At 38.9% G+C, this 25,657-nt stretch overlaps 2 protein-coding genes across 2 annotated transcripts; both read right to left on the bottom strand.

The window, feature by feature from the left end:
- Positions 1–2,204: 2,204 nt before the first annotated feature.
- LOC130736767 (uncharacterized) lies at positions 2,205–2,543 on the bottom strand. The gene has a single exon (XM_057588557.1). It carries the CDS (start codon positions 2,541–2,543, stop codon positions 2,205–2,207), a length of 339 nt encoding a protein of 112 aa, XP_057444540.1.
- A 4,097-nt stretch (positions 2,544–6,640) lies between these two features.
- Positions 6,641–7,721, bottom strand: LOC130736768 (uncharacterized). The gene is made up of 2 exons (XM_057588558.1): positions 7,108–7,721; positions 6,641–7,055 (listed from the first exon to the last, which is right to left on the bottom strand). Exons 1-2 carry the CDS (start codon positions 7,719–7,721, stop codon positions 6,641–6,643), a joined length of 1,029 nt encoding a protein of 342 aa, XP_057444541.1.
- Positions 7,722–25,657: the final 17,936 nt, after the last annotated feature.

The raw sequence follows: 25,657 nt of genomic DNA on the forward strand, positions 1-25,657 counted from the left end.
CTTAAGATCGATGAGAAAACGACAAGTTATCCAATGATAGCTTGATAAATCAAATCAGTCCCAATGGACCTCGATTTGAAGTACGAAAAAATTCAAAATCATGGTGGTGATAGAAACCGAAATTCACTAGTACCTATATAACAAAAATCAACGAGAAGGTAAAGTAAAAGGAAATGTGATTAATAATATCAAAGCATGAAAGGAGTGGAAGGAAATTCATGAGATGTGTTGTTCCTTTGATCATGATTGTCTACATTTTAGCTAAGGTGTGTTTTATGTGACATGATGTGGGACCAGATGTTCTAGCATCTTGGATGCAACATTTGTCCCTGTGAGCCTGCTCTGTGTTAATTGTTGTTTTCGGGAAGCTTTGGATTGTTTACGTGGTCAACAAGTTAGGGTTGTTGAAGGAGCTTCCGTGTGCTACTCAGAGAATATATCAAGTGTGATCAAATCGGCTGCAAAGAATTTGATTTGGATTTAATTGTGTGAAAGTTTTATCTTTTACTCAAATCTTACTTGTTAAGATTTGTTGCCTGTTTTTTAGAAGATTCACTTCCTGGATATGTTGTGGACTCTTTGTTCATTCAAGCCCATCGAAGACAAGGCCTGAAGAACTGCTATATTAGAAGACCTAAACCTAGTTGCTAGGCGTGCTTTTTGTTGAGAGATTAGGGTTTTATTCTTGTGAGTTCATACTGTGTTTTTCAACTCTCTTAGCCATTCTATTTGTTATCCTTTGGCTGGGAGTTGTTTGGTTGTTTTGTGTTTGATCGTGACATCTGTCTTTGCTTTTGTTGTAAGGGATCAATCACTATGGTAATGATTATGAGAGAAAGTGAGAGAGACTCTCATACTTAGGGAGAGAACTAAGTACAAAACACTGGGTGGTATTAGGGGACATGGGTATTAAGCAAGGTTTGCTTCTGTAAAATCATTGTACCAATACACTAATAGTGGATTTGCTTTCTCGGGTGAAAACCCTCCAGACGTAAGTGATATTGCACCGAACTACGTTACCAATCTCTTGTGTTAATCTTTATTGTTTTACTGGTTAATTTTCTGAAATGCACATTTTTGTTTGTGATATATTGTACACGATGTCTTAGACATTAAGTAGAACATCTGTCCTACGGTTGCTAGAATTTCAACATAAACTTTGTGCGATCGTGTATCATGTATGATAGACACTGGCTTTTAGAGTGTGAGTATTAGATAGCCAACCATTTTTCCATATTACAAAAGCTTATTTATAGTACATGATAACTGAAAACTAATCCTAAGAAGTCTTGAACTTGTTTCTGCAAACCTCTCAAACTACTTTGAACTAAGCTTTAAGTTTTTCACATCTTGTAACCGCTAAGATCATGGTATGTGGTCGTTAGTGTGTTCAACTCCTTGATCGTGGGATCCTGAAGTGAGTCATGACATCATTGGACTTTGCCTTCGAATCATGCTTGATTCCTCCTCAAATTCAGTCATCCTGTACCGGTTGTTTCTTTAATACTTAAGCAAAAGATGTCTAATTGTAGATGGTGCCTCCTCCTTTTGAACTTCCACCCATCTTGAATGTGACTCATTTTATTTGTAGGTTTATTTGAAGTTTCAATTTAGACCCTCCACACTGGCTAAAAACCTCGTGCAGTATGGCGTGCCTTCAAAACCTCCCTTGGCTTTTGCCACAGTCAACTCCGAAATGGGCATCTTATTTGCTTCTACGTTTGATGATGAGCCTTTTTTTAATCTTTTTGATTTTTTTTTATCTTACTCCACACATAATTTCACTTAAGTTTTTTTTTTACATCGGAAAGATAAATTACATCTTCAAGGAATTGTTCATTGGACCTCATAAACTCACTCAATATATTTTTTAGTTCTTACCACTTAAGCTATCATTCGGAGATCACTCATGTTTTTTTAATATATATGATTAAAATTTATTTGTGAAAAAAAAAATTGAGAGTAGCGATAATCTTAATTCCACAATACCATGAATATATACCTCAGGCCGGTCATATTTGTAACATTCAATTTCAATTATAAATAGACATGATTATATGAGTAAGAAAATCTCCAATGAGGTTGCTTAATTAATCCAGTTTGAGCACTTAAGCGACATTGCTTATTTTGGAGCACCATTGGAGCAACACGACATGACAGTCTTGTTTTTTTTTTTTGGTAAATAAAGCTAACAAAAGAAAAAGCTAAGGCCTCAAATGAGGAACACCAAGGCTATCCGCCAGCAAAAGAGGAGCAAGGCCCGGAGGAGGCACCAAGAACTGCACTATCTGCACACCATGTAAGTCAGCACCAAGCTTCGCCATAAAATCAGCTGGAGCATTCCCTTCGCGAAGAGTATGCTCCAAAACAACCTGCCAAGGCCGCTGAAGCAAAGACTTGATAGACCAAATCAACGCAGCATAGATATGGAACCGCGCCACTGAACCCTTGACGGTATCAAGAGCCAAAGCTGAATCCGAATAAACCAAGACCTGGCGAAATCCTTGCTCCCAACAAAGAGATAAACCATGAAGATGCGCCATCAGTTCCGCCTGGAGAATCTCGGAATGACCAATAGCTCATGAAAACCCCAGTAACAACCGACCACCCTCATCGCGAATTACACCACCAAAGCTCGTAGGTCCCGGATTCCCTTTGGAGCTGCCATTGACATTAACACAGACCCACCCCGGCTCCGGTGCCTGCCACACAACCCAACACGGTACTCGAGCTGGTCTATCGCCCACAGCACACTCTAGAATACGCAAAAGGGGAGCCGCGAGACCAGAAACTGCATGCACGGAGCAAGGTACACCCTCGAAGACGACACAACAACGGACCCTCCAAATGCACCAGGCATAGACCAAGAACATTTCCTTCTGATTCCGAGCAACAGAATCAAGCCACAGGCAGAAAGACGAGCTGCCCCAAAACTCTGCAGCATTGAAACCCAGGGAGAGCCACACCTGACGAGGCACGAGACAGTCCCGCAAACAGTGAATCAAGGACTCCGGGAACAAATGGCAACATCGACACAGGTCTGGAAGAGGAATGCCACGGTGTGACAGAGTAGCCGCAGTAGGGAGAAAGTTATGGCAGCATTGCCAAGCAAATATCCGCACCTTCTCCGGAACCTTGAGGCCCCAAATCCAAGTCCAACCATCACCAGAAAAGGGCATACCTACACCTCTCCGCAACCAATCATAGCCCTCCTTAACGGAATACTGCCCATGCAAACTGTGACGCCAAGTGAGTAAATCCGGAACATTATCATTGATGCAAACAAGAACAGAAGCCAAGTTGTTTCGAAGGGGCAATGGTAGCATGGTATAGATCACACGGAAGTCAATAGCACTGTTTGAGCAAACATCTTTCACTCGCAGCTCAATGTCCAAGACATTAACAAAAGGGACCTGCTCACACAGGAGACCAAGACCGAACCAATTGTGATACCGGAATGATAGGTTCCCAACACCAACCCGCCACTGAAAACCATCATGCAACACGTCCTTAGCTTTACAAATAGCACGCCAAGCCGGTGAACACACAGTAGGTGTAGTGTGAAAAAAGTCCCGCCCCCTAACATACTTGGCACGAAGCATATTAACCCACAATTTATTGTCACTGTGCACCATGTGCCACACTTGCTTACCAAGCATGGCAATGTTAGTCTCCCGGACTCGCCGAATCCCTAGACCACCCAACCGCTTGGGTAATGTCATTTTATCCCATGCCACAAGGTGCACCCCCCTTGCTGCCCCCTTGTTCAAAATAAAGTTCCTAGCCACTGAGTCAAGGTTATTGCAAATTACTTGAGGTAACCAGTAAATATGCATAGTATGGATAGGCATGGAACACAAGACAGATTTAACTAAAGTAACCTTCCCAGCCTTACTCAACATGTTACTCTTCCAAGATGCAAGCTTGCGGGGTACCCTGTCCAAGACCGACTGGAAATGAGCACTCGTTTGCCTACCAGAAAAGATAGGAAACCCGAGATACTTATCAATGCGATCAATGAATTAAATGGATGTGCAAGCTGTGATTCTCTCCCTTTTTGCATGAGAAACTGAAACAGAAGCATAAGCCCTGGATTTTGCCAGATTCACACTAAGCCCAGAAATACGACAAAACTCCTCAAGCACACTTTGGATGACCCGCACCTGAGATATCTTCGCCTTAGAGAAGAGGAGAACATCATCAACGAAGAATAAATGGGAAATCAGCGGACCCGCCCGAGCAGTGGGTAAAGGATGCCACTGCTTAGCCTCCACCTGATGCTGAATGAGCAGGCCTAGACGCTCCATACATAAGTCAAATAGATAAGGAGACAACGGGTCGCCTTGCCTTAGACCCTTGGCTGGAGAGAAAGCCGATAACCTGACACCATTCCACAAAAGCGAAAGTGAGGAAGAGGACACACAAAACATAATAAGCTCAATAGTACTGGAGGGAAAACCAAAGAAAACCAAGGTGTCCCTCAGAAACGACCAGCTCAGCTTATCATAAGCCTTCTTTAAGTCCAACTTAAAGATAAGATGTTTATTCTTCCTATTCCGACGAGACATAGCATGAATCATCTCTTGCAACACAATTGCATTATCAGAGGTGCCTCTTCCAGGAATGAAACTGCTTTGAAGAGGGCCAATGATCTATGAAATAAAAGGTCGTATCCGAGCCACAAGGACCTTAGTGATGAGCTTATAAGCCACGTTACAAAGACTAATCGGTCGAAGCTCCTTAAAAGAAGACGAAACATCCACCTTAGGAATAAGAGCTATCAGAGTCTCAGAGACAATAGGGTCAAAAGAGCAAGTATCAAATGCATTCCGCACTAATTGCCAAACATCATCACCCAGGACATGCCAAAAGCTTTTGAAAAATATCACCTGAAAACCATCAGGACCTGGGGCTTTGAGCGGCTGCATGGAAGTTAGCGCATTCCAAACTTCCGCATTGGAAACCGGCTGGACAAGGTCATTGCACCACTCTCCTGTCAGCAGGACAGGAGCAGAAGATGGCATAGTGCAAGGAGAGACCTGAACCTGCGAGAAAAAAAGAGATTTAAAGAATAAAAAGGCTTCCCTCTTCAAAACATCCTCCTAATCACAAAACTCTCCAGAGGGAAGAGTCAAAGCATGAATCCTACTGCGACGACGCCGGATAATAGTCTGAGTATGGAAAAATTTAGTGTTGCGATCCCCAAGAAAGTAAGCTTGCTCTCTAGACTTTTGAAACCAAAGCATTTCCTCTTGCCGGAGAACCAAGTCCAAATCATGCTCAAGGGAATCATTCAACCGCAACAAAGAGGCGGAATCTACCCTCTCTAGCTTACGTTGGATGCCACGAATTCTTGCTTCCAATTCACACTTACGGTGAAAGATATTGCCAAAAATTTCCTTATTAAACACCAACGAGCGGTCCTTGACTAAGCCAAGCTTGCTCAACATATTACCGGAACCACTCCAAGCATCCTCCACCAACCCCGCGTAGCCATCATACGAAAGCCACGCAGCCTCGAACCGGAAGGGGCGAGGGCCACGCGGCGGGGCATTACCATACCGAACAAGGAGGGGGTGATGATCAGAAGCAACACGCGATAGAACCTCAGCTGTAGCTTCTGGAAATTCCAAGCGCCAAGCAGGATCGGTAAAACACCAATCAAGCTTCTTGTAGAGGATCGGAACCCCCCCCGCTTACGAATCCATGTAAATTTATAGCCCACCGGCTGGATGTCCAATAAGTTGCAAGTTTCCACCATGTCCTGGAACGGCGCCGCTCGAGTGAAAGAGAAAGAACCTCCCCTTTGGTCAGACAGATACAAACAATCGTTAAAATCCTCGAGCATGAGCCATGGCGAATGCAAGTTTGCTCGCAGAGATGAGAGATGGTCCCAACAAAGTGCCCTGGCTGAAGGTGTTGGGCTGGCATACACCCCTGTGCAGTACCAAAGCAAGCCACCTCTAGAGGCCTGGATAGTCACAGATTGGTTGTGGGAGTCAACAAGCGAGAAGTACCCAGCAAAAGCGGTCGCACACAAGCACTAGATGCCCCCAGTGTGGCCTTGAGCCTCAACAATGTGGATTGGTTGAAAACCCAATCTTGTCCAAAAGGAACGAACCCTATTGAAAGCCACATGCGTTTCAAACAGGAAAATTAGAACTGGTTGTTTCGCACGAATAATCTCCTGAATATGCCTCTTGGAGGAGGCAGTCGCTGCCCCCTTACATTCCATGCAAGGATATTAACATCTTTGAACTCAATCATGGTTAATGATAATATGGGGGAGGCCAGCACCTGGACATCAAGATTCCAGGGGAGCAACCGGGAGGTCAGGTGGCTGCTCCTGGAGATGAGGGGTGGAAGTTGCTGCGAGAGCAAGGTTCAGGTTCTTCACTGCTCGTGACTAGGTAGAAGTGCACATGATAGCATCAGTCTGGGTAGAAGTGCACATGATAGCATCAGTCTGGGCTTGTGCCGTCCCTTTGGCTCGATAGAATTTCCTGGGACCCTGCTTCAAGGTCGTAGATATGGGCCGCGAGGGTGTTGGCGTAACTTGGCATCCCTTGGACGATTGTTCCGGCGTGCCATCGTTGCTCCGACGACGCTTGAGGGGAGTGAATTGATGCTGACTATCCACTCAAGCCACTCCCATGGTAGACTGAACTGGGGTCCCACTTTCCTTGGCCCCACTTGACTTGGGTGGCCCCTTATTCTTTGAATCTGCTATTTTGGAATTTCCTAGTTTTGTGCCCTTGATTCCTTCCTTGGAGTTATTAGCATTTAATTTCTTGGATTTCTTGCGTTTCACCACAAGCCAATCCCCATGTTGTACATCATCCGATGGCCCCACCGCTGAAGAAGAAATGACGTCATCATTTGACTTATTTGCCTTAGGGTTTGGAGCAGGCTTTGATTGGTCCGCCGCTGCCGCCGGAGCAGATGCTTTACCAGCAGTTTCGTGGGATCCATCATCTTGGACCTTGCCCGATGTGCTCACAAATGATATGGAGACCCTCGTACTCGACTCGAAGCCAGTGACCTCTAAACCAAACCTTACCCACAACCGGTAAGCTCAAATCAATCTCAACGCACACTGGCGCATACTTGCCCCTCATGGCCTTGATAGTATTAGAATCGACCATCACCGGTGAACCCACGGTTGTAGCCAAGGCTAAGAGGAAGCTCTCATCATAAAAGGTGAGGTTCAAACGTGGGAAACGCACCCAAACCAACATCTTTCCAACCGCGTGTGGTGTGGACACAAAGTCTGGACTCCATTGGCTAACAACGATGTATCGATCAAAGATCATCCAGGGGCCGCCTTGGAGAATCCGCTCTCTATCTCGGACATTATCAAATTTTTCCATAAAGAAACCATGCTCCAAATCCACAAGGTCAAACGCGCCTTGTGGCTTCCAGGTAGCTTGCAACTTCTGTTTCATTAGAGAATATCCCAGGTTTTTCCCCAGGATTCTAACCAGTAAAGCTTCCTTCCAAGGAATACTCAGTGCATCCACAATGGAATCTGCCGCATAGACTCTAGGGCAAAGCCTATCACCATTGTCATGCTCAATACGGACCAGTTTGTGGGCAATCAGATCTACCTTGGTCCTAGGCATCGTAGCAGATTGGTTGCCGACAACCATGTCCCTGAAGGACACACCTTGTGTGCCTCCCCCCACCGGTTCAGGCACCGGTGCCGGAGTAGTGGACTCCATGGTGTTTTCACTCTCTCTCTCTAGAACTCTCTCTCACTCTCTCTAGAACTTATGCTATTGCCTTGGAGCGAATTCTGCTTGAATTGTTTAATTTCTATGTGGTAATTTGGACCCACTAGAATAGTGTTTTAGCAACCTTACATTGGAGATGCTCTAACTCAAGAAAATTGTGATATATTAATTTAATACACAAAACTCTTATTGTCCTTTTGCAGTCTTTTTGCTTGTACTTTTGCATAGGTTTTAATTCATCACTGATCACAATTAGAATACTAAGATACTCTATACATAGAAGTTGCGATAATGATTTATTAATGTCCCAAAGAAAACAAGGTCATCTTATCTATATATATATATAAAGGAGACTTGAGGTTTTGCATGTATTAAATGCATTAAACCATAAAGCTCCCATACATTTATATTAAATACATTAAAAAATAACAAAAAAAATTTAAATATATTAACAACTGAAAAAAAATTATATAATAAAAAAGTATTCAACTACTTATATTAAATAACAACATTCATAAACTTAAAATTGACTTGAGCTTTGCATTTTACAAATATTAAAAATTAAAATTAATAATAAATAATTTATATAAAATACTTTTAAATCTATCTATCCTCTATATATATACATATATATATATATATGTATATATATATGTAAGTACTAAATGCATTTAACAATGAAGTTGAACAAAACTTCTATTCAACTTTTAATATAATGTAACTTTTGAAACTCTCCAATCTTTTTGTGTTTTTTTTAATGTTACACATACTAGCATTAAACAATGAAGTTGGACAAATTTCTATTCAACTTCTTTTATTATAATGCAACTTTTGAATCTCTCTAATTTTTATTTTTTTACGATACACATGCTAATATAATGTAACTCTTGAAAAGAATACATATAGCTTCTGTAATTGAAAAAGATATATAATAATCGCATGCCAATCTTTCTAAGTGAAAATTTGAATACATATTGTTTTTGAAAGTGCAAATTCCCTTCGACTAATGGAAATATGTCATCTTTCTCTTCACCAATTCATTTTCCCAAATTCAATTAATACTATCGGTTACAAATATGGATCAGTTTCATTTTTTATGAGCTATTAATCATTCATCCTCTTATTCAAAATTAGTGAGACATTTCATATTCTTCAATGATTAATCTTCAAGTATAAATACACCTCATTTGTTTGATTTTTATGCAACTTTCATTCAACCCCCATGAAGTATGAGATATATATGGAGATAGAGGTCATGGATCTTGGGTGCTACATGTATTTGTTTTGTTATTTGTTTTCATATCTTGCTTTGGTAAGGTTTATTTGTCCTTTTATGGCTTCTTCTTTGTTCTCTCACCTACTTTGATATTTTTATTCTTTAAAACCACCATATTTCGACCCTTTTACCCCACCTTGCTTAACCCTTCTCGGTTTCTTACTCACTTTTTCCTTGCTAGCTTTCACGCCGGGGTGTTTAATTTGAGGCTCTAATATTGTATGTATAAACTAAATTCTTCAAGGATCTCAGTTTTTGCACATTTTTTCTTTTACTAATTTTTGTGGTTTTTTATTTTATCTTAATTATTCTTCATCATTCCCTTTCATTTTATACTAAAACTTGAAGAAACATGTATTTCACATGTACTATTGTGTAATGTGTATGCTTAACTATATACATAAATAGCATTTCATGATACCAGTGAAAAAAAATTTCTTTTGCTTTATGATTTATATTGCAGAACTACTTTTCAAATATAACTCTTTCATTCAAACTGTAACATTACATCTCTTTCCTTAGTTTAACTTTTACTTTTATCTCTGGTTATTGAAAGGTTGTTGTTTGCACCTTTCTTTAATTTTGTGCTGCTAATATGTGTATTGATTGAAAAATTTATTTAAATATAATTTTGATCGATTTTATATTAGTAAAAATGATTTGATGATGCATAACAGAGGAAAATAACCATGACCAAAGTTGAATAAAGTAAAATTTAATAAATAATTTTTTACACTGATGATTGTTAAAATTCTTTATTGTTGATATAAAGTAAAAAAATGTCATTATAACTTATTTATGATATTAAAAACTTATTACTTTTTTTTGTTACAAGAGGAAGGCTAAAAGAACACAAAAAACTACATCGCGATGTCCAAATACAACAAAGCTATAATGAACAACGGGAGAACTCGCTAAATGCGATGCGAAGAGCCTTCTCTTGACGCATACCGGGCAAAAATTATTACTTGATTTAAAATATTTCAAATTCAATTAATTATTTTCTATATTATCAGATAAAAAAATCTTAAGTAAAATGTCTATTAATTATTTACATCAATTATTAAATTTGAGTAATATTAATTATTTACACCAATAAAACTCTAATTCTATTTAATGAAATGTCACACCTCCATTATTATCTATTTTATAATTAAATATTTTAATATTTATAAATTTATTTAAACTATAATAATTGTATATAATTTTAAAAAATATTATAAATAAACCCGTGCACGGGTTTTATATCTAGTTAAAGATTATTTCATAGGTGTTTGCTAAACTCCATAAAGTAGCTAGGCAATTATTTAGCATCTCATATTAATTACCTTAACTTTATGGTGCACTGGCTTTCACTACTCATCCATTTTGGATATGCAAAATTATATTATCTCCTCCTCTAATTCTAATGATGAACAGGAGGAGCCAGGTAGATTCTAATGATTGGACCTGCTGTAATTAATTCATACCTGATACCTCCAATGAATGTATCATCTGCTCTGCTTGATGTTCACATAATGGGTCTTGATACACATTATGCCATCTGTGATACTGTATGGAATAGCATATTTGAGAAAGTGCAGTACCTAGCTAGAGGAGTAAAAAAACAAAAGTATTGGTGAGTGTGGAGACTTGGTAAAGATCATGTCATTGCATGATGAAAAGAGGGCCACAACATTTTCAAAAGAGGGCCACAACATTTTCAGTGACCAAAGTGCTTAGATTGACAGAAAAGCGTGTGCCATCATGCAAATCAAATGGGAGGCCTGCAAAATCAAATAGGTGTCCCGGGGAGTGTTAAGAGTTAAGATTCATACACGCCTTCATTTTTTTTCCACTTCCATTTTCTATATATTTATCTATTCTCTATTAATCAAATTATCTATCATATCTTTATCTTCGATCTCATTTCTTTCTATCTCATTTCTTTCTCTACAAAAAATGAGATGCGAACAAAAGATTATTCTGTCTCAGGTTAAGTCTTCCGTATGAAAAGTTGAGAGAACTTGTTCCAAGGTATGGATGAACATATGCCAAAATGCGCTAGGGTCGATGAGTTTGTCTAATTGCCCAACTTTTAAATATTAACTGGAAAGTTGTTTAAATAGACACGGGCTAGGTCGACTCGTTGATGTGGATTTTTTTATTAACTATAAACGTGTTAAAAAACTTGATACTTATTTCTATCTTTGAAGTTAATTTTTAAAAAACAATGGTCATGGACAAACCTATTTAGGCTCGCAACTCGTGGAAGGTTGAGTTGAATTAGTAAATTAGTATTCCTTCCGTTCCAAAATGGTTGTTGTTTAAGGTAATGCACATAGTTTAAGAGATCATTAATTGATATAATATTTGACTAAAACACTCATATTTAAAGTTGAGTATAAAGAGAGAGAATGATAATTATTGGTTAAGTAATTGGTGGACATTGTGATTGGTGAGAATTGAAGGTGGTAAATGAGAGATACAATATTAAATGAGGGTGTATATGGAAGAAGATGTGACAAATAGTCTTGGATTTCTAAAACAACAACCATTTTGGAACGGAGGGAATAGTTGGCTCAGTCCAACTCAACCTAAATCTTTGTTAACCCGTTCCGGGCCGAGCCGAATGAGTCGGGCATCCCAAATGACATCTTTATATATTTGTCACTTAAACATGATTATCTCAAATAAATGATACATGTCATGTAAATTAATATGATAGGTCTGCCTGCCATAGCATCGAGATTAGCTTGCTAGCCTAGCTCAATAGCTCTGCCAGACCAGAACAACCCCAAAGTTCAGGGGACCCATCCAAATAGATTTCACTTCTTGTTTGTCCCAATAGGACCCTCTTCAAATTCAAAATAGCCCCACATCCTTCCTTGTACTCTAGCATGAATAAAGAAGAACAAAACTCACACTGAAGTTGAAGAAAAATAGTTGAAAAAGGCAGAACGCCGCTTGGTGGAGACTCACCAATATGATGTAGCTCTCAAGGTCATTTAGTGGCAACAACTCCATTGCCACAACCTATAAAGAATGTGACTTTCAGTGTCCCCATCCTTAGGCTTCAAGACTAGACTACCACATTACTAAAAGGAGCTACCAAATTCCACTGCTTACAGCTAAGCCTGCTTTAATTAGGAAAGATCATGTTGATACTTTACCATTTATATTCTAATTTTTATTAATTTATCCCTTAATTAGTTTAATTCTTTCACAAAAACTTCATTGATGCATAAGAAATGCAAAATTTTGATCTAAAAATTTGTGATCAATCATTTTCTGATATATGTTGTAGACTTATTATATACTATGATAAGTATAACACAAGAGTAAACGAATGATCGGTTCAAGTGATATATATGTTTGATTTCTCTTAAGTAATATTTCATATTTAAATTTTGTGTATGAAAATAATTCTCTAAGATGACGACCTTTGTGATGATGTGAATGTACCCAATTCAGACATGTATGTCTTACCCGTGGTTATATATATATATATATATATATATATAAAGTTTACCCTTAATTAAAACCATCTTCATTCCTAGCTATACTTGTGAAACTAGCAGTCTTTATAGTTGAAGATCGACTTTGGTTAATCCGTAGGCTTAGGCTTCACGTGAGGTGTAAGCTATCATAGATTTACATCCATGCAGGACCTGATGAAGAAATTAACATCATCCATGGCTTCATCATAATTTATTAGGAAAGACAGAACAAATGACTCATAAAAAACCAAAGAGGAAAGACTTTCTAAAACTTAAGACTAATTTTATCCCCAACTTCATTTCATTGCTCGATCAATATGTATTATACCACTTTACCAGTCATAATCATGGTCACCAATCTATTTTGTTCACAATGTTTTTTTTCCTTTGTTTTATCAAGACCTCAATGCTCAACATGCTGATTCTGAAAGATGATTGCTTCCCATACATGTAATAGAAAGAAACTAATCAAGTTCACAAAACAGTAATTCAGCCCTGTCGTTATTGTTTGGGCTAAAGCCAGAGGACAAAAGCCAATTTTTTCGGTGTCTAAATGGAAAAATTAATTATCCACTAACACACATGCAATCAATAAATTCAGATGCTCAAAGTGGGTAGGATTAATATATATTAGTGGGCCAAATTCAACCACTCGCACACCACATCCATACCTTAATTTTCACGTTCACGATCACTAGCAATTTGTGTTTTCAAATTTAGGGCTTGGTTTAAAAGAGTGTACTTGAGTTTATTTTAATAAAAGTGTTTGTATAATTGTCTGAGTGTACTTATAAACATAACGGTGTCCTAAAAACTAGACAACATATTTAATCGGTGAAGATACTAGTTCACAGTTTAATGGTTTCAATTGTACATTAAGCTGATAAAAATTAAATATGTATATATATATTATTAAGAAATTAAGTTAAATTAAATTTTAAATTAATATAAAGTCATTCTAATATATATATATATATATATATTATATAAGATAAAAATGAATAATAAAAAGATAAAATAAAAATAATCAATAATATGTGGGGGATTCTAACTCTTATTAAGAAATTTATTTGAATAAAATATATTTCTATTAAATTTATAATAAATAGATTTTGGATTTTTTTGGAGTATTTCAAAAATTAACTTCAAATTAGTTCTTGTTGGTTCAATAGCACTGATTTTGTTCAATCCTGAGATAACATGAGATTCTCTCTCAGAGCTAGCGATGACGTACAATGGTGAGTGTCTACGAGATGACGATGGCGTAGCTAGTTCCACGACAAGGGGATTCCTGCAGAAGATGCTCCGACGCTCAAGTTATTATAAGTGTTACGTTTGGGAGAGAATCCTAGAAACTCAGTAAAACTCAAGTGTAATATGCTTGAACAGTAGCATGTTGAAGGTATGAAAAACGATAGAAAGTGAGGTTTGAATAACGTTTTCAGATAAAACTTTTCCCCTTGAGATTTTAACAAATCTCTCAAGCAAAGAATGCAAAGTGCTAAGATAAGAGTTGAGGAAAGCACACAAGGATTTTATCCTGGTTCACTTGATAAATCCGTCAAGCTAATCCAGTCCACCCGTTAAGGTTATTTCTTCCTTCTTAGAATGAATGCAATCCACTATTCAGAGTTTGTTACAACTGCACTAGCAACCTGCTCAGTGACTAACAATACAATGAACTAGTAAACACTAAGATTTACTCTCTTAGTCTTCTCAAGGATCTGACCAACCTTGGCCCCTTAAGGAAAAACAAACTAACTGTTTGAATGTTTGGGTTTACAAAGAAATGCTTCTCAGAAAGCTAAGGTAAACACATTAAGATCGGTTTGAAGAAAGATTGCTAAGAGAATATGAATATTGCTTGAGCTTGAACAAGGTTTCTTTCTTCAGCGGCATCTTTCATCTTCAACCTCTTTATATACTCCAAGGATTAGGGTTGTATCTGTTGCATGGATTGCTACCGTTGGAGGGAAAATATGTAACTTCCAGATTCTGCTGTGGCTGAATATCTTAGGTAAGGTCGTCAGGATAGTACAATTGTTTTTGTACTTGGACAACGACGTGACCTTTATCCTAGTTGACTTCTGATCAGAGCGATGCTTCGTGTTGGAACTTGTAAAGCTTGGTGATCAGAGTCAAAGGGAAGCTTGGATCCTCTGACCTTCGTAACTTTTGCTTCTGGGCCTCAGAGTAGAAGGTACTTGGTCTTCAGAGCCAGCTTACTCTTGGACTTCAGAGTCTTCACTTCTCAGCTTCTGGACCTTCAGAACTTCTGATCCTTCAGAGCCTCTGAACCTTTAGAGCTTCTGGACCTTCAGAACTTCTGGTCTTCAGAACTTCAAGTGATCTGAATCCATATCAGAGTTTGTAAACTTCAGAACTTCTAAAGCATATACTACTGTTCAAAAGAACATAGTGAGTGCGAAAGCGTTGCATAAGTTACTCTTTGGGCATAGTGCTTCTGATAAGTGTGAGTATTGATCAGAGTCAGAGCCTGTCACATAAACACTCAGAAAACAACGTTAGAGTACCATAATTGTTCATACACAATAGTTAACATGTAATCATCAAAACATAGAGTTGTACTACACGATCAAATCTTGATCTTACAATCTCCCCTTTTTGATGATGACAAAACCAAGTATTTTGATGAACAATATTTAAACAATAAACTTAATTCACTCAGAGTTTAGAGAGTAGAGATAAACTTATCCTGAGATAAATGGTTTATGTTGCTCATTCTGAATCCAAGTCACAGCTTGATTCTGAGCTTAGCTCCTCCTGAATCTAAGACTTAATGAAAGCATTAGTAATATCTAGATTCTGAGCTAAATAATAAAAGAGATCAGAGTAAGAGTTTATGACATAGATAATATGTGAATATCAAAGCGCATAAATATTCAGAGTCATGAGCAAGGTAAAGGTAACAGAATTAACCGATTGAGCATGCAATCACTTCAGAAGAAGTGAAAATGTATTCCTTGTATGTGCCCAGTGACAAATTTATGGTCATAAAGGTGGAACTCTTGAATTCTCCAAAAGAAAAAAAAATCACACTAACACAGCTTACACATCAAAAACTGGGTTATACTCCCCCTTTTTATCATAAGCAAAAAGAATGGGGTGTGAAAAACTTAGCTTGAAGTACAAGGTACTCCCCCTTAGAGAAAGTCTAAGTTAAGAAAAAGGAGAAAATAAAAGGATTAAAAAAAAATTAGTTAATTAATGCATATGCAGAAAATTAAATGAGAGAGTGGAACGTTTACCACCGGCCAAGGAGTCAAAAGTAAGCAGTTGTTTCCAATGAATAATCCTCGAGAAACTGCTTCAACAATAACTTCTGGAGACTGAACTGAGCTTATAAATAGCGGTTAAAGCATAACAGTCTTCACATCTTATCTGCTTCTGAAATCAACATTGCAATGGCATCCAACATAGCTTTCATCGAAGAACTAAGGAAGAAGGCATTTGATGAAGATCTCTTCATTAATGTGCGGCATCCAGAGGATCCGAGTGTCTATAGTCTGACAAACCAACTATTAGGCATGGGCCTAAGTCCAGAAATGGACAACATCCTTAGAGGTTTCCTCGCGTTTGTAGAGGAGCTTCAAGATCTTTTCCAGCGGGAGCTGAATAACTCTACTAAGATAGAAGCGGTGGAGACTGCACTGGAGACTATGGCGGAGGGTCCTGAGAGGCAGGAAGTGCGCCAGAGCTTGGTCCAATTAGAGTATAGGCAGCATCGTCTAGAGCTTGAGAAAGCAGCGATGCGTAGGCAGTGTAGATCTTTGAGGAAAAATCCTCCTTTTTGAATGTATGAATGTAAATGTATGACTGATTTTAATAAAAGAAGCTTGTTTGTTGATTAATGCATATATGTAAAACTAAGGTAACAAAGAACAAGTAAATATGCAAGCACATAAGAAAGAAAAGAAAATAGTTTGATAAAAGGAACAGAGTTAGAGATAAGAACGATAATAACATAATAATAAAATTGGAAGAAAAGAGAGATCCTAAACTAAGGTTTAGTTGTCATCTTCAGAATTTCTGCGCACATCTCTTGAAGACTCTGGAGAAGAGCTTCTTGAGAATCAAGTCTTCTTTCAATGAGGTCAAGTCTGGAGTCTAACTGAACTGGAGCAGACGGAGCAGCTTGATCAGAGTGAGGAGCTTGTGCAGAGGATGAGGCGATGTTTGTAACCTGAACAGGAGCGAGCACTTGAGCTTTAAGAGCTGCGGTCTCAGCTTCTAATTTTGCAGTTTATTCCAAAGCATCAAGCCTGGCAGACTCACGTAGAGTTGCTTCAAGCCTTGCAGCAACTTCTGCTTCCTCTTTCTTCTTTCTTGTTTCTTCTATTTTAGTGTGGAGTTTTTCCCTTAAGCGTCTTTCATGTAGAGCTTGTCTTCTCCTGGTTCTGGCTTCAAATCTCTGTCTAGCAGCATTAATTATGACCTCTCTTTCCTCATTGTAGAGTAACATCATCTCATCAATCTGGTTATGCATCCAATTGCACCGACGACTCCAGTCTTCAGCAACCAAGTTGGGTTTTTCACTGTGGTCAGTCTGACCATACAAGTTGTGAATGTGTGTTGATGTTTGATCATAAAATAAGTTCAGGAAACTAAGTAGAGTGTCTGGTTTAGGGTAAGTGTATGGGATGATGGACAAATTGGTTTCAGGTGAGGGAGGATGATTACTGCTAGTGGCTTCAGAGGTACCTTGAGGAGAGCCAATATTCAGAGTCTTAGGGACAGTGGTATTGGTCTTAGGGTTTTGGTTTGAAGTGCCAGTGTCAACATTAGGAAACTCAAAATCAGCATATTTGACTGAAGAGAGATTTGAAAGGGACACTTTGGAGAAATCTTTTTCCTTCTGAGGAGGAGGAGAAGAAGGAGGAGAGGGAGGAGGAGGTGGCGCTGAGTTCAGAGGGACCGCATTGATTGGAAAATCAGGAGCAACCAGAGGTTCTGGTCTAGGTCCAGGATAGTGGTTTGGACATGCTCAGGAATCTCTGAGATCCTTTAACTTGAAATTTGAACGAATTGGCGATTAGATTCAGATTTGTTGGATGGTGAGGAAAATGGAGTATTGGTAGGAAAAGAAACAGATGGAGCGGGAGAGAGATTTTCTCGATCAGAGTGATCAGGTGATTTTGGTTCAGAGTCTGGCTTTTCAGAGGTTTGTGTTTCAAAAGCTTGTGTTTCAGAGGCTTGTGGATTATATGGAAGTATAATAGGTGAGGTTGGTTCAGAGGGTTTAGGATTTTGAAGCATTTGTCAGAGGGGTTCTTCCTCAATGGAAGGTTGAAAGAATAAAGGCCTAGGTGGTGAGATGTGAGTGGTTGTTTGGACAACAGGTGTGGACTCAGGAATAGGAGAAGGTAAAGCTAAGGTTGGAGTGGGGTTAGACACAGCATCAACAACATCGGATTCATCTTCATCAGTAAGAACAACGAACTTACTTGAATTCCTGATTGAAGATCTGGTAACTTTGGTTGTAATTGCTGCTCTAGTAGGTTCCAGCCGAATAACCTTTGTAGCAATTCTGACCTTCTTTTTCTTCTTCTGAGGTGGTTGCTCATCATCATCACCATCAGAGTCATCCTTTGTTTCAGCAGTATCCTATTGCTTCCTCTTGGTCTTCTTCTTCTTGGGTGATTCAAAATCAGGAGCGTCTGGCAGAACTCTGAAGAACTCATCCACATCAATTTCGAAGCCTTGCCTCTTCAGATCATCAAGATAGAACATGATTGCATCTGGATCATCAGCCTTTGACCAGAGGGGGTAGTCTGTGAGAGAGACTCTTCTTTTCCTGACTTCATCTGTTGTGGCAGCTGATTCAGCTTCAACTTTCATATCTACCAGACCCATCTTCTTCATTGATGTAGGAGTGAAAGCATCTCCAACAATAGTTGAGAGATCTTCAGAGCATCCTGCTTTGGTCAGAGCTTCTATCAACTTGCTCTCAATGAAGAAATCAAATAGTAGCCTTCCAAAAGAAATGTACTTGATTGTAGGCTTGTTGAGGCTGCTGTTGTTCTCGACTTTCTGATGCAATCCTTGAGATAGTTGAACAAGAAATAAGGAAGACAGATTTTCTTGTGAGTCTTAATGAAGTACAGCATCACCTTCTGATTGAAATTGATATAGTCTGGAGAACTTCCCTTTGGTCTGGGATTGAAACATTTAAGTATAATCTTGTGCCAAATCCTCAGATTAGGATGAATATCTTTTGTCTTGCAATCACCTTTACCTGGTTTCCAGGTAGAGTACAACGCCTTGTTGATTTTGTCTTTGGTTCCCTTTGTCTTGGGTTCGCTTGTATGAAACTTGTAGCCATTGATGGTTTCTGCACCCAGAAGCAGAGCAATAGATCTCTCAGTGATGATGATCCTTTTGCCCAGCACGTAGAAAACCACCTTCCCAGCCTTGAGCTTGCACTGCAGGACGAAGATCAAACCCATTTGCAGCAATGTTGTTGAGGTCAAAACGCATCTCTGAAAGAACCTGAAGTTCTTCTGGAGGAGAATTGCAGGTAACTGCACAACCTCTCTGAGCAATTGGAATAACATTCCCAGTTTCTTGATTCGCAGCTTGAGTAGACTTAGTGGATCGTGAACGAGGAGCAGGACCAACTTGACCCATTGGAAGACCCACTACCAAATTTGGAAACACTCTTCCATCAGCAGAATCAACCCTTTCTGATCTATCCATGGTGATGAAGGTTTGGGTCGAAAGAGGAGTGAATGAAAGAGAGAAGAGAAAATGAAAAAGGGAGGTTTAGGTTTTTGCAAATAAGAGAGAGAGAGAAACAAAAATAGAGAGTGGTGGACAACGTGTGTGCGTAGTGGTTTTGAAAGTAACCGTTGGTGGTTGTAAAACAAAAGTAAAATCAACGGCTAGAAATTAAATACATGATTATGAACAGTTAATACACAAAACACACGGTGGAGAATAAACACATCTACACTCATTACAATAGATTGTCCGGAGGGGCACAAGGAATGAGGCATCAGAAAAGACTGACACACATTTGCTGTCTTGTCTCAGAGTGGGTACCAATGGGTACTCAGCATCTGACAAAGTTACCTTCTGAACTAGACATCTTCTGATAAAGAAGCATCATAGTCAGAGGTTCTGATCCATCCTCATACTTGACAAAAGTCTATATTCAAATTTTTCAGTATGAAATTAAATCTATCCTCTGCCAAGGGCTTTGTAAAGATATCTGCCCATTGTTGGTCAGTATCAACAAACTTCAGAAGAAGTACGCCGTTCTGAACATAATCTCTAATAAAATGATACTTTACCTCAATGTGCTTTGCCCTTGAATGTAAGATTGGATTCTTACTGAGTGAGATAGCAGCAATATTGTCGCAGTAAATTGGAATATTGCTCTCAAGGATTTGATAATCCTCTAGCTGATGTTTCATCCAGAGCATCTGAGTGCTGCAAATAGCTGCTGAGATATATTCTGCCTCTGCAGTGGATAGTGCAATTGTAGACTGCCTCTTGCTTGCCCGTGAGACTAAATTACTTCCCAGAAATTGACAATTTCCAGAAGTATTTTTCCTTTCAGTCCTATCTCCAGCATAATCAGCATTATAGTAACCTGAAAGCTTATACTATGATGTTTTCTTATACATCAAGCCAAGGTTAGTGGTACCTTTCAGATATCTGAGAATTCTCTTAACAACAGTTAAGTGAGTTTCTCTCGGATCTGATTGGAATCGAGCACATAAGTGTACACTAAACAGAATATCTGGTCTAGATGCAATTAAGTATAGAAGTGAACCTATCATACCACGATAGAGCTTCTGGCACACTTTGCTACTAGCATCTTCTTTCTCCAGAATGCATGTAGGATGCATTGGAGTCTTAGCAATTGTAGATTCTGTCATATTGAACTTCTTCAGAAGTTCCTTTGTGTACTTTCTCTGATGGATGTAAGTTGCTTCTGGTTTTTGATCAACTTGTATTCCCAGAAAATACTTAAGTTCTCCCATCATACTCATTCCAAATTCAGTCTGCATCATCTCAGAAAATTCCTTGCAAAGAGATGGATTAGCAGATCCAAATATAATATCATCTACATAAATTTGCACAATTAAGATATCATCTTTGTAGGTTTTGCAAAAGAGAGTTGTATCTACTTTACCCCTTACAAACTCATTTTCCAGAAGGAATGAGCTTAGTCTCTCATACCATGCTCTGGGAGCTTGCTTCAGACCATAGAGAGATTTCTTCAACTTGAATACATGGTTAAGGTTCTTCTCATCTTCAAAACCAGGAGGTTGGTGCACATATACTTCTTCAGAAATATATCCATTCAGAAAAGCACTTTTAACATCCATCTGATGAAGAATTATGTTGTGATTCACTAAGAATGAGATCAGCAGTCAGATAGCTTCCAATCTTGCTACTGGAGCAAATGTTTCAGTATAATCTATCCGTTCTTGCTGACCGTAGCCTTGAGAAACTATCCTTGCTTTGTTTCTGACTACTTCTCATTTCTCATTGAGCTTGTTTCTGTAGACCCATTTGTTTCCAATGATGTGAACACCTTTGGGTTTCTGGACAAGATTCTAGACATCGTTCTTGGAGAATTGATTCAGCTCTTCTTGCATAGCCAGAATCCAGTCCTTGTCTTGAAGAGCCTCATCAACAGACTTTGGTTCAATCAGAGACACCAATCCTTTCAGGCTTAGTAAAGTCTCTTCAGAGGGTCTGAATGCAGATCTGGTTCTGACTGGTTCGTCTTTGTGCCCCAGAATCAACTCTTTAGGATGTGAGGCAATGATTCAGCTCTTCTTCTGAAGTTGTGGATCAGAGGGACCAGCTTCCTCTGGATCATCTGCCTCTGGCTCAACTTGCTCTGGAGCTTTACCTTTATCAGAAACAATTATGCTCATATCTGCAAACTTATCAGCTAGCTTTGACTTGTTAGAGTCAAGCTTATCATCAAATCTAACGTGAATAGATTCCTCAATAGTTTTAGCATCAGTATTATAAATTCTAAAACCTTTAGAGCGATCAGAGTAACCAAGTAATAGACATTTAGAAGATTTAGAATCAAATTTATGCAATCTATCCTTAGTATTCAGAACATAGCAAACACAACCAAAAGGATGGAAATAAGAAATGTTGGGCTTTATATTCTTCCACAATTCATAAGGAGTCTTATTCAGAATTGGTCTGATAGAGATTATGTTCTGAAATTAACATGCTGTGTTTACTGCCTCGGCCCAGAAGTGCTTTGCCATGTCAGTTTCTTGAAGCATAGGTCTAGCCATCTCTTGAAGATTTCTATTCTTCCTCTCAACAACACCATTTTGTTGAGGAGTTCTAGGACAAGAGAAATCATGTGATATCCCGTAGGAATCAAACAGACTCTCAAACTTGTCATTCTCAAACTCTCCACCATGATCACTTCTGACACGCACAATCCTGCAACCCTTCTCGTTTTGCACTTGGGCAATAAAGGTAGAAAACACAGAATGAGACTCATCCTTGCGGGATAAGAATTTTACCCATGTCCAACGGCTATAGTCGTCAACAATGACCATCCCATATCTCTTGCCACCTATAGACTCAGTTTTCACTGGTCCAAACAGGTCGATATGCAGAAGTTCCAACGACCTTGAGGTGGAAACAATATTCTTTGCCTTAAACGAGACTTTTGTAAATTTTCCTTTCTGACATGCTTCACAAAGAGCGTCTGAAGAGAACTTCAGAGTGGGTTAGTCACTGACAAGGTCAAGCTTACTCAGCTGAGAAATCTTTCTCATACTGGCATGCCCTAACCGTCTATGTCATACCCATTGCTCCTCATAAACAGAAAGAAGGCACTTTACTTTCTGAGTTTCCAACTCAGATAATCTGATCTTATAAGTGTTGTTCCGCCTCTTGCTGTTAAATAGAACAGAGTCATCGATCTGACTTACAGCCCTGCAAGACTTTTGATTAAAAATAACATCATAACCCTTGTCATCTAATTGACTTATTGACAATAAGTTATGATTTAAACCATCTACCAACAGAACATTATCAATGCATGGACTATTATCAATACCAATAGTGCCAGAACCAACAATTTTACCCTTCTCGTTGCCACCAAAGCCAACTTCGCCTCCAGGCTTATGTTTTAGCTCTTGGAACATACGCCTTTCTCCCGTCATGTGTCGCGAGCATCCACTATCCAGATACCATGATTGGTGTTTCAGTGGAGCGATCAAGGATATCTTCAACATAGATAATCTTATCCTTAGGTACCCACTTTCTGGGTCCTTTCTTGTTAGTTACCTCAGAGGTTCTGACAACCTTGGGTTTCTCAACATGATAAAGTAAAGGAATTTGAGCATGATATTTAGACATAGAGAAGATTTCCTTTTTCAGAGGGGGGTCAACAACTTTATCAAGCAATGGTTCAGGCAATATAGTACCAGAGGGTACAAAATGTTCATACAAGGATTTTGCCTTAGGCATAGGAGGCTCATTTCTACTGGGTCTAGAATATCCAATGCCATACATTCCATTTCTGCTTACGCCATAGATCATTGAAGTCATTAAGCTTCTGTCTACGCTTTTAGCCAGGAATCTTTGAAAAGATTTTTCATATTTAGATTCATTCTTACTATCAGAGGCATCACAAGCAACAACTTATTCTAACTTAACAATCTGATTTTTGAGCACATAGTTAAAGTTTACTAAAGCATGATTACTTTCTTTTAATTTAGAAATACTTTTCTCATGTTCAGTAGAAGTCTTAGAAACAGCAGAGAAATCCTTTTTCAACTTTTTATGCTTAGTCAAGAGAGAGTTATATTTATCCATAATTTCAGACAAAACATCTTTAACTTCAGAGGTTGAGAAAGAAGTGAATACCTCATTTTCATCATCAGCGTTTAGATCTTCCTCTGATGTAGGTTCAGAGTTAGTTGCATCTTTTGACTCTGCTTCTTTGTTCTTGACTATAGCCATGAGTCCTTCAACAACTTCTCCATCAGATTCAACTTCTTCTGACTCTGAGTCATCAAAAGTCACCATCAGACCTTTCTTAGCTTTGAGATGCTTCTTTGGCTTCTTGTCCTTTTTCAGCTTTGGACAATCACTTTTGTAGTTCCCTGACTCTTTGCATTCGAAGCAAGTGACTTCCTTTGATGAAGACTTCTTCTGACCAGATGAAGATTCATGCCTTCCTTTGGCCTTTGATGAACCTCTGTACTTGCTCTGCCTGTGCTTCTAGAGGCGGTTGAGCCTTCTGGAGATCAAGGTTAGCTCATCTTCATCAGAGTCTTCAGAGCTTTCATCAGACTCTTCTGCAGCTGCTTAGAGAGCTTTAGCCTTTTCAGATTTGGATTTCAAGGCTATGGACTTCTTCCTGTGCTTCTGATGTTCAGCACGATCTAACTAATGACACTTCAGCATGCTTATGAGTTCTTCCAGACCCAACTGTTCAATGTCTCTTGAAAACGTCAAAGAGGTTATCAAGGGCACCCAGTTTTCAGGAAGACCTCTAAGGATCTTCATAACATGATCAGCCGTGGTGTAGCTTTTGTTGAGGGATCTTATTCCAGCAATAATCAACTGGAATCTGGAAAACATGTCCTCAATGGATTCGTCAGGTTCCATTTGGAAGGATTCATACTGCCTGATTAGAGACAACGCCTTTGTCTCTTTCACCTTTTTGATTCCTTCATGTATCATCTTCAAGGAATCAAAGATAGACTTAACATACTCACGATCTGTTATCTTCTGGTATTCTTCATAAGAGATAGCGTTGAGAAGAATAGTTCTTGCTTTGTGATGTAACGAGTACAGCTTCTTCTGCTCAGCTGTCATGTTTTCTCTGGAGATCTTCTTGCCATCATTATCAACTGGACGCGTGTAGCCATCCACTATGATATCCCAGAGATTTGCATCGAAGCCCAGAAAGAAGCTTTCGATTCTATCTTTCCAGTACTCAAACCTTTGTCCATCAAAGACAGGAGGCTTTGCACTGTAAACATCCTTTTGCACATCAGTGGTGGTAGCCATCTTAGTTTTTCACACCGGCCCGGATCACTGAACAATGTTAGGTGTGGTAATCAGAACTTGCACTATGATACCAATAGAAGTTATGAAAAACGATAGAAAGGGGGGTTTGAATAGTATTTTCAGTTAAAACTTTTCCCACCTGAGATTTTAACAAATCTCTCAAACAAAGAATGTAAAGTGCTAAGATAAGAGTTTAGGTAAGCCCACGAGGATTTTATCCTGGTTCACTTGATAAATCCCTCAAGCTAATCCAGTCCACCCGTTAAGGTGATTTCTTCCTTTATGAATGAAGGCAATCCACTATTCAGAGTTTGTTACAACTGCACTAGCAACCTGCTCAGTGACTAACAATACAATGAACTAGTAAACACTAAGATTTACTCTCTTAGTCTTCTCAAGGATCTGACCAACCTTAGTCCCTTAAGGAAAAATAAACTAACTGTTTGAATGTTTGGGTTTACAAAGAAATGCTTCTCAGAAAGCTAAGGTAAACGCAATAAGATTGGTTTGAAGAAAGATTGCTAAGAGAATATGAATATTGCTTGAGCTTGAACAAGGTTTTTTTCCTCAGCGGCATCTTTCATCTTCAGCCTCTTTATATACTCCAAGGATTAGGGTTGTATCCGTTGCATGGATTACTACCGTTGGAGGGCAAATATGTAACTTCCAGATTATGTTGTGGCTGAATATCTTAGGTAAGATCGTCAGGATAGTACAATTGCTTTTGTACTTGGATAGCCACGTGACCTTGACTTCTGATCAGAGCGATGCTTCGTGTTGGAACTTGTGAAGCTTGGTGATCAGAGTCAGAGGGAAGCTTGGATCCTCTGACCTTCGTAACTTCTGCTTCTGGACCTCAGAGTAGAAGGTATTTGGTCTTCAGAGCCAGCTTACTCTTGGACTTCAGAGTCTTCACTTCTCAGCTTCTGGACCTTCAGAACTTCTGATCCTTCAGAGCCTCTGAACCTTCAGAGCTTCTGGACCTTCAGAACTTCTGGTCTTCAGAACTTCAAGTGATCTGAATCCGTATCAGAGCTTGTAAACTTCAGAACTTCTGAAGCATATACTAATGTTCAAAAGAACATAGTGAGTGAGAAATCGTTGCATAGGTTACTCTTTGGGCATAGTGC

This window comes from Lotus japonicus, chromosome 2 (genome assembly GCF_012489685.1).
Source record: "Lotus japonicus ecotype B-129 chromosome 2, LjGifu_v1.2".
NCBI lineage: Eukaryota > Viridiplantae > Streptophyta > Magnoliopsida > Fabales > Fabaceae > Lotus > Lotus japonicus.

Coding starts and splice junctions, on each gene's coding strand:
- LOC130736767 (XM_057588557.1), bottom strand. CDS start 2,543: ATGGCGCATCTTCATGGTTTATCTCTTTGTTGGGAGCAAGGATTTCGC.
- LOC130736768 (XM_057588558.1), bottom strand. CDS start 7,721: ATGGAGTCCACTACTCCGGCACCGGTGCCTGAACCGGTGGGGGGAGGC. Junction 7,056..7,107: donor ATCAAGGCCATGAGGGGCAA/GTATGCGCCAGT, acceptor GTTGTGGGTAAG/GTTTGGTTTAGAGGTCACTG.